The sequence below is a fragment of the Chelonia mydas genome, chromosome 5 (genome assembly GCF_015237465.2).
Source record: "Chelonia mydas isolate rCheMyd1 chromosome 5, rCheMyd1.pri.v2, whole genome shotgun sequence".
NCBI lineage: Eukaryota > Metazoa > Chordata > Testudines > Cheloniidae > Chelonia > Chelonia mydas.
In genome coordinates, this window is record NC_051245.2 from 93,350,215 (window position 1) to 93,368,824 (window position 18,610).

General features: G+C 40.2%; 1 protein-coding gene across 9 annotated transcripts in view; it reads left to right on the plus strand.

Annotated features, from left to right (window-relative positions):
• PRUNE2 (prune homolog 2 with BCH domain) overlaps positions 1-9,962 on the plus strand; it is a 185,647-nt gene extending 175,685 nt beyond the window's left edge. For 2 of the 9 annotated variants that reach the window (XM_027827905.3, XM_043547211.1), the window contains exons 17-20: positions 876-911; positions 1,457-1,495; positions 3,778-3,825; positions 8,143-9,579. In XM_027827905.3, coding sequence (XP_027683706.3) covers positions 876-911; positions 1,457-1,495; positions 3,778-3,825; positions 8,143-8,176 — 157 coding nt within the window. In that variant the 3' untranslated portion in view covers positions 8,177-9,579. Of the gene's footprint in view, positions 1-875; positions 912-1,456; positions 1,496-3,777; positions 3,826-8,142 lie in introns of all 9 variants that reach the window. The other 7 variants (XM_037901818.2, XM_043547213.1, XM_043547212.1 and 4 more) reach the window with 7 other exon arrangements.
• Positions 9,963-18,610: the final 8,648 nt, after the last annotated feature.

Genomic DNA, 18,610 nt, shown 5'->3' on the forward strand with positions numbered 1-18,610 from the left:
GGGTTCAGGGAGCAGGAAATGAGATGTTTTGAGATATGCAAGCTCCTCAGATTCAATAGCTTTGGAAGGCATAGTGATGCTGGTAAAGACAGTTCAGTACAATTGAAGTTCTGGCGAGTAAGATGATGCACAGACAGTGGAGATTTCATTGTCTGTGCGACTACTTTACTGGCAGGATAAATGTGTTGATGAGGCGTAGTTATAATACTCAGCTGGCAGTTTTTGATCTGAAAAAGTTGAAATGGATTCATGTCCCAGACGTGCAAATGCTCTCTACAAATGTCCTCAACGCTTTCTCTTTTATTTTTTCTTTCTTTCCTTTCTCCTTCTGTACTTCATGGCATCTTTCTCGCCCCTCCATCCTTGATCCTTTTTTAAGTCATTGTCATTCCCCTTGTTTCTTTTCCCCCCTCCCTACTTTTCCTGCACATGTTTCTGTACCTGTACAAGGGGGGTGATCTGCGGGGCCAGGAGATGTGTCTTGCATCCCAGGCTGCTGCCAGCACATGCTGCTGCCAGCAGCAAGAAGAGCAGTATACTGTGCTCCAGTTTGCCTCTTCCCTGCCTGCCATGAGGAACCCTGCTCTGATTAGAAGAATTAATGGAGCAGAGACTGCAACATCCTGGTTCCTTTGTTGAGTAGTGCAGGGTTTGCCTCTTCACCAATAGCAAGTCTGCTGGACCCATGGACAAAAGAAGGATTCGTGCCAGTTTTTTACTTGCTTTGTTTTTAATCAGGATGTATTCAAAATAGATTAGGTTTTTGTTTTGTGGTTAGGTTTGGTTTTTAAGTGAAATAAAGTTTGCTCATTTTTCTACTTCTGTATTATTTGAATTTATAGATGTTTCCCCTTCATTCACTTTTATCTTGTAAGGTATGATGAAGAGAAGTGTTTTAAGAGAAGAATGAGGTAATACTCTTGCTCTGCAGCTCATGCTACTGTCAATAATGGAGTGAACACGTGTGAACCAGCCTTTCACATATAGGTGACCTCAACAGCTGATTGAGAGAGGTTTCCTATGCATTTGCTTGTATGTAATTTGCTGTCTTACTTCCCCCTTCGAGCTGTTGAGATCAGCCTCCTTTGCAACTAAAACCTACTACACTGGAAAAATCCTTGACTTGGCTGAGGCTGCAGCTAATTTAATTGTATCTGGTAGAGCAATGGAATGTTTTCAGCTTCGTACAGCATGCCTCAAACCCCTGCTACTTTTATGTGTCTGCCTCCAGATGAGCTCAACAAGGAGTTACAGAGTAAAAGAGGGTAAAACTGAACAGGCAGAAATGACGCAGTATTGAATAGAAGAACCTTAGGGACAGTGCAGAAAATGAAGTGAATATTTTAGAAGCATGTACCTTACTTGTTCTTTGCTCTGCTATTGCTCTGCTTCTCTCTTATGCTCTGCTTGCTTCTTCTTTGTTTCTTCTCTACATCAATAACTTTTACTCATGCAGACTGGATGAAGAGCTGAGGGAAGCATCAGAAACAGCTAAGTAAGACACTATTCAGCTCGCTGCTGGCATTACTTTCACTTGGTTTACAGGAATGGATTGGGTGAAACTTCACATTATGTTTTCCACTGCAGTCAGATCTTCAGTGCTTCAGGACTGAGCCCTGGTACCTCTAGGCTTGGCAGTTGATAGCCCCAGCACCTCTGGGCTCGCTGCATCGGTTATGAATGTAAAAAAATGGCTTGAGCCTTGGCACCTAATTACTTGAGCCCCAGCACTTCTTTCATTACAAATTAAGCACTGCAGATCATAATCTGAATTACTGTAGAAGGATGCCACATTTGAGAATCCATTTCCTTCTCTCTCACAAAGGTTTGCTGTTGACGTCAGTGATCAGCAGGGACCTAGTTTTCTGTGATTAAAAAAACCAAAATTCTCCAGTAAAAAAAACATAAAAACCTCATGTTTTTCTGTGACTAAAATGAAATGCTGACGTTTAGTTTCCCTAGCCACAATATATATAGGTATCAGTTGAACACAATGGTTTATTAAACCCCGTTTATCTGACCTAATTGGGACCGGTGTCAGCCCCGGATAGCGGGGCTCAGGCTGTCAGCCCCGGTTTAGTTAATACGAAGAACCGGATAATGGAGCCTCAGATAATCAGGGTTCTACTGTATATATTTTTAGTTTTTCACAAAATGTAAAAACTAAAGATTGTCTGTGAAAATGCAAATTCCACATTTTTCTGCGGCAAACTGATTTCTAGGATCCCTGCTGATCAGTCCTTTAGAGTAGTTCCTTAAGCATTCCACCTACCCCACTCATTAGATGACTTACTCTATTTATGATATCCAGTGTGGACACTTTTCAAAAACAAAAAATTACACTGATTTACTCAGTGAAGCTGGGCCATGATGTAGCTGAATCACCAGATGGGTTGACTGACATACCCTCAACTGGGTACACAGTAAATCAGTGGTTCAGCTGGGGATCAGACCCTAGTATCCTTCTGGCTCCCATGCCTGTGCTTTGAGCCTAAGACACACTCAGACAGTATGGAAGAAGAGCACTGTAGAAATCCCTAGATAGAGACACCCAACACTTCACTTTCGTCAAGTTATGGGTAATGAGAGTGGATACTATGATGACAAAAAACTTTTAAAATGTGGCCTGTTCCAGATTTCAGTTGGGATAAAGCAATTTTGCAGTGTTCTGGGGCAAACGAGTCTTGAATTAACTGCATGAGCTTTAGCCAGCACAGCCTTAAAATACAATCCTGGTTTTCCATTTCAGATTTATAACTATAGATGACTCAACACTGCCATTTTTGAAGAAGTTAAAATTTATCAAAGACATTAATTCAAATTGCCCTTTAGATGATCAAACTGTTATTCCAGTGCTACACCAAAAGCTAAATTATAGTGGGGTTTTTTTTGTAGAGCATATTTTTTCTTGTGCACATTAGTCATAAGGTCTCTGAAGAAGGGGGTTGCATCTGCAGGTCCTATCTGACTTCTTTCCCTACTTTTTTGGAACCAGCCACTGTTTTTGAAGATTCTCTTCGGTCTCCTACTTTTGCTTTATGCAGTTTACATTTTCAGCCATGCAGTTTTGTGTCTGTTGTATTGATTCCTGATGCCTCCTCATTTGTGGTCAGACATTCCCATCAAATTCTTTTGAGAATTCAGCCTGTATAGCCACAGAAGAGAAAGGCGACATGTAAAAAATCCAAAATACTTGTATTCACCTTATATACACCTTGTAAACAGCAAATATCTGACATTTGTGTGCATGTGACATCAGGCATTTACCCAGACACCCAAAAATAGGGACAGAAGAAGAACATGGTGAGAAATGGGACTGCATCCATTCTATTCAAAACATCCTTCTGTGTGCTGTCAGCATTCCGTATGTGCCAAATAAATCAGAATACCTGAGAAGGAAAACTGCATGGGAGAAAATTGCTGTCTTGTTAATAACCTTTCCTGTGTAGATTGCAAGTTAGAGCACAGGAAGTGCAGGGGGGAGTAGAGAGGCACATGGGGACACTATTGTTAGGTGCACAGAGTCTGTTTGTAGTACATGTCCCATCCACAGTCAAATACGTTCTAAGGAAATAGCCATAAAAAGACTCCTCTGAGTTAATCAGTGTAATGTCACTCACAATGAACTGTTACATTCATGTTAATATTGTTTTATGTTATTACCCAATCACCAGGACTCACTACAGTGAGTTACATCCCAAAATATAATTTCATATTTTAAAAGAGAAAGAAATGCAGAGAAAATGTTTACTGCTGCCTATTTTCTCTTGAACCCAGAACTAGCTGCCTCTCAAATGAGCCGGAAATGACTTCTATGGAGCAGGAGTAAGAATTTACAACTAATGACAGTTACATTGTAATGTTATTTTATGACCATGCAGTTTGACTCTGAGGGCTGGGTAAACTCCATATAGTTTTTTGCAAAACCAAATGCTTTCCAGTTTTCTTTTCAAGAGCCTAATCCGGGGTTTACAAATAGAAAAAATGGTGTTTCATTGCTGCACTCAAGATGATTGAATGGTACGTGTTTATAGTGCAGTGGTGTTTAAAATGTTCTCGCTGCTTTCCAAACAGAGGCAAACACGGTCCTTGTCCTGATGACTGTACAGGTTAAAAACAAAGACATATGGCAGGTGGAGTAGGGTGTGTGTGGGCGGGGGGGAAGGTATAAAGTGATCAGGGCGATAAAAGGCACATGTGTCATTAGTTACAAGTTTGTTTTTCAGTGGCACATTCCAAGCTTCTGCTTCAAAGCTCATTGAAGTAAATGGGAGTCATTCCATTTATTTTAATGCGCTCTGGATCAGGCTTTAAATTCCCTTCTTCTCTTGATGTGCTTCACAGCAATCCCTGACTTCATTTCCAGTGTGTTTATGCCCCTCCTTCCCAAAATTGGACTTTGGGTAATGGGAGCAGTTCAATGATCATTCAGTTGTTAACACTGAGGCAGTATTTTGGCACACGGCTCCTAAAGCCACCTCATAACCGAAGCAGGTGAGCAGAGGCCCATCTTGTGTGGCTGCAAAAGTGTGTAAGGTTCTTTCTTGCACTGCCAATTCCTGTCATTGGCAGCAGCCTGTGCGGGGCAGCAGGTTCCACAGAACTGCTATGTGCCCCACCTGCACAGGTGGGTGGGAAGGGGTGCATTATGGGTAGACCCTTGGCTATACCCACCCAGTGCACTGGGCTGTGTAGCAGTGTGTTATAATACTGCACCCAGGATAGACCCAGCACAGTTTAATACCTTCCTCAGAGCACTGGAAAGACCAGGATGGAGGTTGGGACACTCCGGGTCACAATGTCCCCTTCAGACTGCTCCAGGGGCAGCACAACAGCATGCTGCCCTGTACTTAGGGTGAATTATAACATCATGATCTTGTCTATAATGAGTTGGAAACATGCCAAAACAGGGAATAATGGGATTTTTCATTGACACTGTTTTTTTTTTACTCAGCTGCATAATTCAGGGAAAATATAGATTCTACCCTTAAAATGACCACTTGAGCCATGCAAGAATTACCACTTTTGTGTAAAATTTCATTTAAAGTTTTGCAAATTCATTTTGCTTCACGGTCCCACAACCTTGGCTTTTCAATGAAGTTTTGCAATGTTTCATTGTGAAACCCAATCTTTATTGAAAGACTATTCCGAATTTTAAAGGGTTTTCCCTAAAAATGTCAGTTTTTAAAATTAAAATCAAGAAAATGGACACATTTTCCAAAATTTAAAAATGCAAAAAAAGTATGAAGATTTTAGTGTAGATATAAATAATACTTTATACAGTTCCATTGACTTCCAGTACCTATCAGCTGTTGAACCATTTCCCCTAACATTGCTTTCACTATTTCATGGTGGACTAATTATACATATCAAAATATTCTATTAAGTTCATTCTAAATTGCATGAAAAACGTGTCTCTAATGTACAAAACAGCACTCCCAAGGTATTAGTTCCTAATTCAGGAAGCAGTATAGCATTACTGGTTCACTGAAAAATTCTGTTCTATTACTAGCACAATTATAAACAAGTAAGCAGATAGGTAAGTAAGCAAGCAGACTTCCCATGGAGAACTGATATGTGGAATAAGAAGGAACCATTTTTATATAGTCGCTTTTCAGAATAAAACTATACTTTACACTGTCTCAGGGTCGTACCTGGTATCTGTGGCAGAACCAAGAATAGAACCCTGGGCTGCAGACCTGTGCACCTATTAAAAACACATGCACATCTCTCCCCCCCTCCCCCCCCCAACGCACAGGACACCTAGTGAAGACTTCAGCTTTGTCTATACTATGACTTTTGTCAGTAAAACTTTTATCGGGCAGGGATGTGAAAAAACACCTCCCTGACTGACATAAGTTTCACCAGCAAAAGTGCTAGTGTGGACAGTGCTATGTCATCAGGAGAGGGTCTCCTGCTGACAGAGCTAACACTGCTCATTGGGTGTGGTTTAATTATGCCGGCAGGAGAGCTCTCTCCTGCCAGCAAAGAGCGGCTACGCGGGAGATCTTACAGCTGTGCCTCTGTAAGGTTCGTAGCGTAGCCATAGCCTCAGTTTCAGAGCTCTGTGGAAAAAAACGTACCACTGTCAAAACAAATTTTAAAAATAATCACGGGGTTTGACAAAAAAGCAATAAAATAAAATGTATGGCATCACCAATTTTTCTGTTTTCCACAAAAGACTGGTTTTGCAGCAAAAACGACACAGTTCATCGATGAGAACAGCAAATTTTCATTGGGTCTAATGTGTGAACATTTGGGAAGAATTCCAAGCTGAACTCTTGCTATTTCTCATGCCAAAAAAGTGTGTGTCCGTTTTCCAAAACGGCAAAAATTCACCCTTGTCATAATCATAAATTCTTGCAAAAAATCAGTTTTCACCCATAAACGTCCTCTCATTGACACTGATAGTTTTGCACAAATCTGTTCAATATCCTTTCTGCTGAAACCTCTCTGGAGTCTGCCGAGCCCTTAGCTTGTTGTGTTTTTTTCTTTATATCCATTTGGAAGGCTTTTGTCTGGTGGTGTGCTCTCATGTTTTCCGTTTTGTGGTTTGAATGACAACTTTCTTTCTTTTTTTTTTTTCTTTAAACAAAGTATTCAGTACGCTGAAGCATTTTGCATGTTTTAAAAACAATACTGATCTTGTGAGAACATAAATATGCAGTATGCCTCTAGGAGAGCTTTACAGCAGCTCTGTATTCTACAAAGAAAAATAATGATCTAATGTGGTGGCAGCTCCTTAGTCTAAAGAATACCAATGAAACTGGGGGATGGATTCATCAAAGGCATAATGGGGAGATATTTTCCAGATTTTTAATTTTAACTAATAAGTGCTCTGCTTATTACAATGAGAAACAGCATCACTTACAGACAGATGTATTGCTGATTACTTGGTGCCCTGATTCCCTTCTCCGTATGCAAAGATAGTGTGGGAATGGGAACAGGGACATGGAAGGAATGAATGAGGGCTTCACAAGATACTTCTCACATCCCAAATCCATGAAGCTCCCTTCCTAAAGAACACTGCAGGGCCAGAGGTTAGGTTAGGGGCACATTCAGGGGTTAGGAGGATGGGTTGGATACGGGGAACTTCTGCTGTCCATGGCAGGGCTCTCAGGGACCCAAGAGAATTCTCATTCATCAGCCATTTTGGAGTTAATGGTGGTAGAATCATCCATTCCAGGGTTTCTGTGCCTGCCTTTCAGAGGAAGAAATGTATACAAGGGGTGTAGCCAAAGGCTGCAGCAGAAAGCATGGCAGGGGGAAGTCCATTCTGAAGGATCACTGGGGTACTGCAGGGATATGCTCTACTTTTCCCATGGATGCATCAAGTTTGCAGGCTGCACTTCCCTCAATGAACCTTGCTGTATTTTTAGAGATCAAAGCCTTTTAAAATATATTTATGGAAAATGGCACATAGAGGTACAGTAGACAATGCACTTCAGCATGGAGAAAACACTGGCCTTCTACAAATATTGACATTTGGGAATAATTATCAGTCTATCGATTTCTTCATTTTCATGGCAGAAAGTTCCATAAATAATGTCTGTATATTATTCCTTTAAGGAATCGAGCTCTCTGCTTTAAAATGATATAGTGCAAATATAAATCTACATTCATTTCCATTTATAATTATATAATTAACTCCACATAGTATATCTCAGATTTCAGTAATCAGCATGCTCGAGCAAATGGATGAGTTGCCCATCTGTGCTGGCAGGGATATTGTATGTCTGCATTGCAAGTTTATTTTAAATTCCTGTAAATATGCCCACATTGCTGCCAGTGCTTCTTGAAATGGATGGCAAAAATGTGCTTCTGAATACATCCTTAATGAAGCCATTGTGTAGCCCAGTCCCCACCCCACACACACACACTTAGGGCCCAATTCTACTCCTACCGCAATCAATGAGAATTTGGCAATTGACAACAAAGGGAGCAGCATCAGGCCTTTAAATTTTCCATATTAAGTAGAAGCAAGATAGGGCCCAAAGGGACTGTCTAAAGTATTTAACACTGGAGCACTGAAGTCAATGAGAGTGCTCAGCACACTGCGGGACTGGAACCTCAAGACTGAGAAAAGTAGCAGCAATGTGTTGCATAGCACTGAATTATTGTTTTGTTTTGTTTATTTTAAAGACTTGATGTGACGCTGCGAAAAGAAAAACCATAACTTCCAGGCACTCGAAGAAGAGCGGTTGTCTGGATCAGTCTCCCTGACACAGAAGGCCATGGAGGAAGGGGCAGTTTGGTTCATTTCTTTTTGGTTTATGATTAGCTCCGTGCTGTTCAGAATTTCTGAAGAAAGCTAAGGGCTCGACCCTGTTGCCACAGAGGCTGCAGGCTTTTGCTCTCACTTTGTTTATTATCTTCAGAGGTGTCGTTTGCAGTAAGAACATTGATTTAATTTAGAATTGTTTTATGTAACTGTGTATATTTTTAATTTAAAAATATCAGAGTTAACCAACAATGTGCCTCAAGGGTAATTCAGTGGAACCCTCACAAGAGAGTAGTTACGTTTTGTCTTCAGTATTTTAACATTTATGCCTAGCTTAATAAAGTGGTATTATTACAGTAAACACTCTTAGCTTAGTTTGTTTCACAGATTAGCTGTAACTCTACTGTTTAAAATACATCTAGAGATAGTTCATATTTTTCTCTGATTGTGTTGATAGCTCTTGCTGTCTGCGAAACTCTACTTGTTCAGGTTGTGCTACTGATAACTTTACACAATCATTTGCTTGGCCAGAGAGAAGCCTACTTTTTTTGATAAATATATGAGTCATTAAAGAGATTTCTCAGAGAGAAAATATCTAATTGAAAATGTAATTTTAGTAATTGCGTTCAGTGTTTTTATTTTTTAATGTCAGGGTTTTTTTTAACAGTGGTCAGTCCTCTAAATGATTCTCTCATGCCCTAACAGTGTTGGCAATATTAAAAAAAGCAAACTCGGTAGATCTAAAACTGTGATAATTCAAAATGGCATCTTTAGCGCAAGTAATACAGGCTGATTATTCCATGTTTGTAGTATGAACGCTGCGGATTTTCTAAGTGCTAGATAAAATATACAAATCCATAGCGTGGTGCCATGATCATTAAATGCTGATATCAAAATAGTCTGAGAGTATATTTTATATCAGTAAAATAATGATTGAAATGCAATTTGAGTGATATAGCAAGAGTACTCACCAGAAAATAAGCCCCACCGCCCAAAAATAACATCTATGCACAGCTGCTATACCACATTCTGGTATGTAAGACCCTACAGCATGGCCATGTGCTAAACATGGGAAATACTTGGTGTGGTGGTTGTGGGTAAATGTTGATTTTTCTAATGGTGACCACTGTATTTGCATAACTGAATGCAGGGCCAATCCCTAGGATTTAAGGGGCCATATGCAGTATTATTAAACTGGTACCCCATGCCTGATGGCAGCCCGGGCTCGCATGTGTATTTTAGATAAGGGTGGTCTTTTGAAGGATTTATTTAAAAAACTGTATGTCTGAAGATCCAAGCATTTAAGGCTAAAGATGAATACTCAGATTGTGCATCTAAAAATTGATCCAAGGATTTTTTAGAGATGTGATTTTTATAATCTTCAGCAACACACGAATGAAGAATTTTTAAAGCAAATTTTAAACTAAGGTCCTGTAGACCAGTGCTTCTCAAGCTATCTGATGTGGGGGAGTGGCAATTTTTTTGTCCAATGTGCGTGCAGACTGGCAGCCGATGGCTCGCAGACTGGCAGCGATCCGCGGACCACCACTTGAGTAGCACTGCTGTAGACTAACATGTTCTGAGTAAAGTAAATATTACAGTAAAGCACAACTGTTTTTGTCAGTGAATTCAGAAACTGACAGTATATACCTGGGGGTTTGCTAAAGCCTGTTAAATGGCTTCATTACCACTTGATTCAGAGTAGCAGCCGTGTTAGTCTGTATTCGCAAAAAGAAAAGGAGTACTTGTGGCACCTTAGAGACTAACCAATTTATTTGAGCATAAGCTTTTGTGAGCTACAGCTCACTTCATCAGCTGCATTCAGTGGAAAATACAGTGGGGAGATTTATATACACAGAGAACATGAAACAATGGGTGTTATCATACACACTGTAAGGAGAGTGATCACTGAAGATGAGCTAATACCAGCAGAAGAGCGGGGAAGGGGGGAAGAAATAATCAAGGTGGGCCATTTCCAGCAGTTGACAAGAACGTCTGAGGAACAGTGGGGGGGGGGGTAAACATGGGGAAATAGTTTTACTTTGTGTAATGACCCATCCACTCCCAGTCTCTATTCAAGCCTAAGTTAATTGTATCCCGTTTGCAAATTAATTCCAATTCAGCAGTCTCTCCTTGGAGTCTGTTTTTGAAGTCTTTTTGTTGTAATATTGCAACTTTTAGGTCTGTAATCGAGTGACCAGAGAGATTGAAGTATTCTCCGACTGGTTTATGAATGTTATAATTCTTGACGTCTGATTTGTGTCCATTTATTCTTTTACGTAGAGACCATCCAGTTTGACCAATGTACATGGCAGAGGGGAATTTCTGGCACATGATGGCATATATCACATTGGTAAATGTGTAGGTGAACGAGCCTCTGATAGTGTGGCTGATGTAATTAGGCCCGATGATGGTGTCCCCTGAATAGATAGGTGGACACAGTTGGCAACGGGCTTTGTTGCAAGGATAGGTTCCTGGGTTAGTGGTTCTGTTGTGTGGTGTGTGGTTGCTGGGGAGTATTTGCTTCAGGTTGGGGGGCTGTCTGTAAGCAAGGACTGGCCTGTCTCCCGAGATCTGTGAGTGATGGGTCGTCCTTCAGGATAGGTTGTAGATCCTTGATGATGCGTTGGAGAGGTTTTAGTTGGGGGCTGAAGGTGATGGCTAGTGGCGTTCTGTTATCATCTTTGTTGGGTCTGTCCTGTAGTAGGTGACTTCTCGGTACTCTTCTGGCTCTGTCAGTCTGTTTCTTCACTTCAGCAGGTGGGTATTGTAGTGTAAGAACGCTTGATAGAGATCTTGTAGGTGTTTGTCTCTGTCTGAGGGGTTGGAGCAAATGCGGTTGTATTGTAGAGCTTGGCTGTAGACAATGGATTGTGTGGTGTGATCTGGGTGAAAGCTAGAGATTTCAAAAACAGACTCCAAGGAGAGACTGCTGAATTGGAATTAATTTGCAAACTGGATACAATTAACTTAGGCTTGAATAGAGACTGGGAGTGGATGGGTCATTACACAAAGTACAATTATTTCCCCATGTCCCCACCCCCCATTCCTCAGACGTTCTTGTCAACTGCTGGAAATGGCCCACCTTGATTATCACTACAAAAGGTTTTCTCCCCTCCGTCCCCCCACTCTCCTGCTGGTATTAGCTCATCTTAAGTGATCACTCTCCTTACAGTGTGTATGATAACACCCATTGTTTCATGTTCTCTGTGTACATAAATTTCCCCACTGTATGTTCCACTGAATGCATCCGATGAAGTGAGCTGTAGCTCACGAAAGCTTATGCTCAAATAAATTTGTTCGTCTCTAAGGTGCCACAAGTACTCCTTTTCTTATTACCACTTGAATGGCTCCTTAACAGTTTCAATGTTAGGTTTCAGAGTAACAGCCGTGTTAGTCTGTATTCGTAAAAAGAAAAGGAGGACTTGTGGCACCTTGGAGACTAACCAGTTTATTTGAGCATGAGCTTTCGTGAGCTACAGCTCACTTGCTATGCATCCGATGAAGTGAGCTGTAGCTCACGAAAGCTCATGCTCAAATAAACTGGTTAGTCTCTAAGGCGCCACAAGTACTCCTTTTCTTTTTAGTTTCAATGTTGTGCTAATAGGTCTGGCAGGCTGGAAGCCTTTTTCACTCTTAAGTATTAGATCACCTCTGGAGGAAGACTCACCAGGCTGAAGCAGGAGCCTGCAGGAAGGGTCAGACCAGGGATAGGAAGAAGCGGGAGGGTAGACACTAAGACCCAGGGGTGCCCCAAATTTTCAGGTGCCCTACGCAGCTGTGTATGCTGCTTGTGCCTGAGGACCGCCCTGACAGAATGTAAGTTGATAACCAAATTCATTCTACTTGTCTCTTTCAAACAAGAGAGTCTGGTAGTAGATGTATAGATCCTTTGGGGTGCCTGTGGGAAACACACAGTTTGGAATAAACATAGTTCACCACTAAGAGTCACTGTTGTGCCCCAAAATTACAGCTGTACTGATTTGGCTGAAATAAGCAAATCGTTGTAGGAAGCAATTCTAGATGCTTTGTTCATCTCACAGCTTACATATGTACTAATTCTCAGCATCCGGTATTACTAATTAAAAGAGGAGAGAATCACTAGACAGAGAGAGCAAACAGGTTAGTCAGGACAGAAATGATGTGAGAATTGTTCTTAGTAAAATCTAAACTGAGAACAGAATCTGATTTCTTTTTGTCCTATATCAAAATAAAATCTACATTTTTGTTTTAAAGTGAGCACATTTCAGTCTCTGTAGATTATTCTCTTGTATCAATAATGAGGCATACTGCAAACAAGAGAATGAATATCACTGTGTGCCCATTTGTTCAGCTACTCTCATGCAGACCAAGTGTCAGAAGGACAAGAAGTTGCCAAAATCTTACTTATATACCGCCAAGCAAACCTGAAATGTCATCACATTAATAGTTCTTGATTTGTCCTGCAATTTGTGCAGTGCAACTCTGTTGTACCAGATAATAGATTTTATCTCTGCTTTCTATCAAGTCCTGTGAATTTCCACAGGGAAAGGGCCCAATCCTACGAGGAACTGATCATCAATTCTTATTAACTTCACAGAGACGAGCCCAAAATTAGATCTGGTTGTTTGCCCAGTCTTCCAGATATTCAAGTCTTGGCTTTGATATGGCTTACAAAAGTAATGCCACTTAAAATACTGGAGATAAATGCTTTCTTTAGGAATTAATATTTGTGTTAACTTCCAGATGCTAATTAAGATTGTTCTGGATATGAATAATTAAAAATGTATAACAGCATGAACTCATATCATCTGTAGACCTGCAGTTAAAACAACCTAGAATGAGCTGGATCACCTATATTACACTCTGGGGGACAGAAATGTTCATGGAGGGTGAAATTTACTCCTACGCAGGGCCTCAACAGAAATCCAATGCACCTATTTTCAGAGCCCGAGTGAGGCTTAAGTGCCACATAATCCTTGCACTGGCCCGCTGCATAGGAGGTGAATTTCACTGTAGAGGCACTTGAATGTGAAAGGATTTGATCAGTAGGAGCAGACTAATTTGGTAATGGCGTCTGGTGATGGAAAGGACACATTTAAACCAAATGTCATGTTAAAAAAAATAGGACTGCCAATATGATGGTGTAAAAAAGATCACTGTGGCTTAAAGAAGAGGTGTGGTTATCTTTGCTCATTAAAATATATATTTCTAAAATATATTAATGTTCTGATATAGCAACTATATATTATACTAACAAGTATATACAATATCTAACCAAAAATCAGTGGTTTGTTCAAAGAGGAATATTGTATTAGAATTGCACAAATGTACTCTTTTATACACAGATTTTTTTTCCTACCATGGATCAGTGCTCAGAGCAAGATATAAATTAACTTACTATTTGTTTTGTTAAAAAAAAAAAAAAACAAAAATCCTATGCTCACTAAATAGTAGACTAAGCAATACAAGGATACGTAATATCACTGTATGTATAATATGTATGTATGATTCAGAAATAAAAAGCTGCAATCCACTATTAAAAGTGCCTCATTTCAGCAGCGCGCTGAATTTTTTTGTAGCTCCCAGTGTTACAGGTTATTCTGATAGCTCTGATGCTTTTCCCCCATTGTTCACCCTAGTCAATGAAAGCACTAGCCATTTCACTCATTATATTATTGTAAGTCATTGCAGATAACTTACCTCTCTCCCCCTATCTTCCTTTTCTCCCTCTGGGCATCTCACTTTCCCCACAAACTCCTTGCAAAATATTCATGTTTGGGTTAAATAAAATTTCAGATGCTCATCCCACTCTCCTCCCACGCATGTCCAAATCCTTGTTCCACTGAAGTTAATAACATTTATTCCCAAGGACTTGGCCCAGAAAGAAAACAGGGCTATCGCTGCTAAAGTCTTAAATTGCTGTTGCCTCTTGAGACTGACAGAGGAGCCCAGAAGGTAAAGAAATTGGCAATTAAGGCCCCCCTCTTACATGTAGCTAAAACATGGCAAACCTTGGGGATGTACAGTTATGCCTTAGGATTCCTTTGCTTTGGATGGTCCTTCTCCAGAATCTTAACTCTTGTTAGTATCACTGTTGGAGTTTAAATACTTTGTTTGCAATTAATTATTGAGATGTGCTAATTATGGACCAGTTATAGAATAAATGTTGTAGAGAGAACCCAGATATAGTTTCTGGAATAACATACTTTGCAAATACTTCAAAATGTGATTTTTTTATGATAATTGATAGTACGTGTACATATGGTAGCTAGAAAGGTATCAGAACTCTAAACTTTTTCTTTCCCTTTTCTTTTCTTCTCCTCAACATCTGATATTTGACTGTTCCTAATAATTTTGCTAGTGTCAGACACTAGTGCAGTGATAACGTCTGTTTGTACATGGATGCCAGAGAGAGGTAGAGCAGAATCCTGATTATCCAAACCTCCCACTAATTCACTGCTAAAGTCTTTCCCTTTTCTATTAATCTCCAGTTATCCAAACATATTTTGTGATGCTCAAGCAGCTCAGATATTTGGGATTCTTTGGGTTTTTTCCTAAAGCCTGATGTGAATCTAACGTGAAATTTGTTACACTGTTAAATGTGAACACCATCTATTCTTATTCCTTTATTGTTTCTCCAGAAGCTGAAAAAGCATGTTTTCCTTTACAGCAAACTTTGCTTTGAATGAAGGTTTCTTGTGAATTAAGTTTGTAGTCCAGTTCAATGGCATAAAATAAAACCGGTTGGTTGAAAGGGAAATATATCATGGTGAGTGCAGTGGATTTAACACTGCTATGCTCTTTCCCTGACTGCATTCCTTTTCTGCTTCCATGCTTCCCAATGATATATATTCAGGTTGATTCATTCTTTGATGCAGTAACAGAAGATATTGAGAAGTGAATTGTTTTCTGTGATGGACAAAGAATCTGAGCTATGCTATACCTTCTAAAGCAGGAACCTGCTATTGCCAAGCCAGCTTTTGGGGCCTATAGACATGAGGTTAGAGTATATGTAAGTGTTAAGACTGATCTCAGTTTTCATTAAAAATAAAAGTAAGTTTCTGACCCTCTTCATTGTGGAGATAGCTGCAGAGTTGTCAAATCTTGCGATTTTACTGCAAGTCACATGATAGTTTTTTTGTCACACGGTAAAGCTCAACAACAAACTCTCAAAAAACAAAGGCAAATAAAAAGCCCAAAACATTACAGGAGTGTCATGATTTTTAGACATTTGTGATTTTTTTGGGCCCTACTCATGATTTTTGAATGCCTATGTTTGCAATACTGCAACTCTAAAAATATGAGCTAATTGACTTGTGTAGGGCTGCTCTTTTACACCTACAAAATGCATGGCCCAGTTTTCCAAATTGCATACCCAGTTCAGGTTTCAGAGTAACAGCCGTGTTAGTCTGTATTCGCAAAAAGAAAAGGAGGACTTGTGGCACCTTAGAGACTAACACATTTATTTGCGCATAAGCTTTCGTGAGCTACAGCTCAGCATCCGATGAAGTGAGCTGTAGCTCACGAAAGCTTATGCGCAAATAAATTGGTTAGTCTCTAAGGTGCCACAAGTACTCCTTCTCTTTATACCCAGTTCAGTGTCACTGAGAGCAATGTTTCCAGTCCGCTACTCATGACACTACAAGCTCTGTCTATAGTTGTGCAGCCAACATGGCTTCTTGCCACAGGGTGGGTAGTATAAGAGGCAGCCTAGTATGATACACTAAGGCCAGGGCTGAGAGCAAGGGAGGCCTACGTTCTAATCCTGGCTCCCCCAGGGCACTAATTAAGTCACTTAGCCTTAGTTTTCCCAGCTGTAAAATGCAGATTACTACTCCTGGATCTTACTTTTTTTCCCCCTACCTCACAGAGTAATTGACAATTGCCTAATTAACATTTAGGAAGCAATAAGGACTTAAGTCCATCAGCATGCATCTAAACACCTCCACTGACTAGGGGCCTAACAGGTTTATTTGGAAAACTGTCTTTTTAAAAAAAACTGGCTCATGATGTAGGAGACCTCCACAGCTGTAAAACAGCAGTTTTACACTTTACACTCTCTCTCTCTCTCTCTCATGTGACAGAAGTGTGTAAAACACAGCAACCCCTTCCCTAGCAACTCCTTCTTTCCAGAATATCTAATTCCTATTAACCCTCTCGGTGTAGGGATGCCCTTTTATAGGATTTCCACCCGCTCCCAGCATGCCTTCCTTCCTGTGGGCTGGCTGTTTAAATGGAGCAAAGGCAAACAGCTGTAACCCTAAAGTAGCTCGTTTGTAATAGGCTGCTACTTGTTGTATCTTTTTCTCTTCCAAATGATAAATGCTTTAACTGCCTTTTTTGCCATGTTTTCCCCTTCTTGCTGCTAAGGATCATGACCTGTTTTCTTTTTCTTCTGGGGGTTTTCTGAAGATGAATGCAACCAGGGCTTTGGGGAGCCTTTCACTTTTCAGGTTTGTAGTTGAAAAAATCAAGTTATATGTGCCTTTCAGCAATGAGATTCTTTTTGCAGTGGAGGCTTCCAGACTAATTTTGTTATCACCTTAAAAATATGCAGTGATAGATATGATGATCTGCATGTAAGTGACTTAGAAATCAGATATTTCTTTTGATAAAGAAATGTTATCACATAGAACTTAAACTACTGTTCTGCATGATCAGCTATCTGTACTCAACAGGCAGCCAGGAACAGAATAGCAGGGGAAACACTGAGCTCAGTGATAAAGCATTTGTTTCCGCAGTTCCTTCCTGCACTGTGCGTGATTCAGGGTGGTGCTGTACCCTACTGCTGGATATAGAGCCCTCAGGAAAAGTACTTACTCTCATAAGTCACTTTTCAAATTAACCCTGGCTTCCAAAAAATGCTTGAGCATCTTGCCTCCTTTCTGACAGGTTTCAGAGTAGCAGCCGTGTTAGTCTGTATTCGCAAAAAGAAAAGGAGTACTTGTGGCACCTTAGAGACTAACCAGTTTATTTGAGCATAAGCTTTCGTGAGCTACAGCTCACTTCATCGGATGTGTCTTATGCTCAAATAAATTGGTTAGTCTCTAAGGTGCCACAAGTACTCCTTTTCTTTTTGTCTCCTTTCTGTTTGCACACAGAGAATAGCCTGTTCCAGCAGAAGTGGGAATCTGGTGGCCACAGTATGCTGCCCCTTCACCCCTCTCCCCTAGAAGCTCCCCCACAGTGACATTGTTAGGATTCCAGCTGTCTGGGCGCAGAGGAGCCAGCTAGGCTCCTCCAGAGTCTCCCCCTCACAAGCATGCAAGTAAAAGTAGCCTGAAGTTGTACTAACTTGTGCTGCTTCCTCCTCCCTAGCTACTGCAATAACCATGTTATAAAGGAGCTGTGCAGAGCCAGGAAGGCCAGAGTCCTTGGGTGCCCTCAAGATGCTCCACCTGATTCATGTAGAATGCCTAAATACCAATGCAGGTGGCAAACCATTCCTTTCCCTCCCAGAAGAATGAATATGAAATTGAGCTTTCCTTTCTCCAGTGTTTACTATTCCCACTCAGAAGGGGTCTGTGTTCAGACAGTATTGGAGATTAGCCACATACCACATCCATTTTTATATGAGTATAAGTCAAATCCCCTCAAGAGGCCCTAAATGTTCATTACACATGCTTTCAGAAGGGTACCAGATGGAATGGCTGAGTCGAAGTGGAAATGATTTTTTTTTTTTTTAAAGAACAAGGCACGTAGGACTTTTTCTGTTCTTCAAAAAAATTACTATCAAACTCAGCTTTATTGAATTAAAACCGAATCCCTATGGAGTCTTATTCTACCCAAGTGTAAATTTCAACCTTTAAATAATGCATAGTCCTTGTGCTGGCCCTCTGCAGAAGGGTGAATTTTACTCAAATATTTAGCTATTGAATAAGGAAAAAACCCTTGTGCAATGAGTGTTCTAGAAATCTACTCACAGCCTTCACCTCCTTTTTTCCTTTATGGAAATCCAATGTGCATCATGCAATCAAATAAGAAAAAAGCCAAAACTCTTAAAAACAGGTTGGTTTTTAAAAAAATATACTGTACTAAAGTCAATTTGTTTCTGTTCACTCAAGGTCAAGATTGTATATAAAAAGTTAAGCGAGTTCTAATTTATTAGCTTTACAAATAATTTCTATGGGCTAAATCCTGGTTTTACCAACTTAATTAGCAAAACTCATTAGTATCAATAGAGTCAGAATTTGGCCTTACGTGTTACCATGGTGCATTCTAATGTGTATATTTTATATTTCATCAGTTCTGAAGTAGAAAAATGGAATAATTATATTTTATAGCAATGCTAATACATCATTAACATGTAATTATTCTACTTTATCCACAGTCATGCTATTAATTCTGATTCACCCTTGGCAAAAGGTGACTGGATCTTTTACCTACTCGTTGCCAGTTTGAACCCAA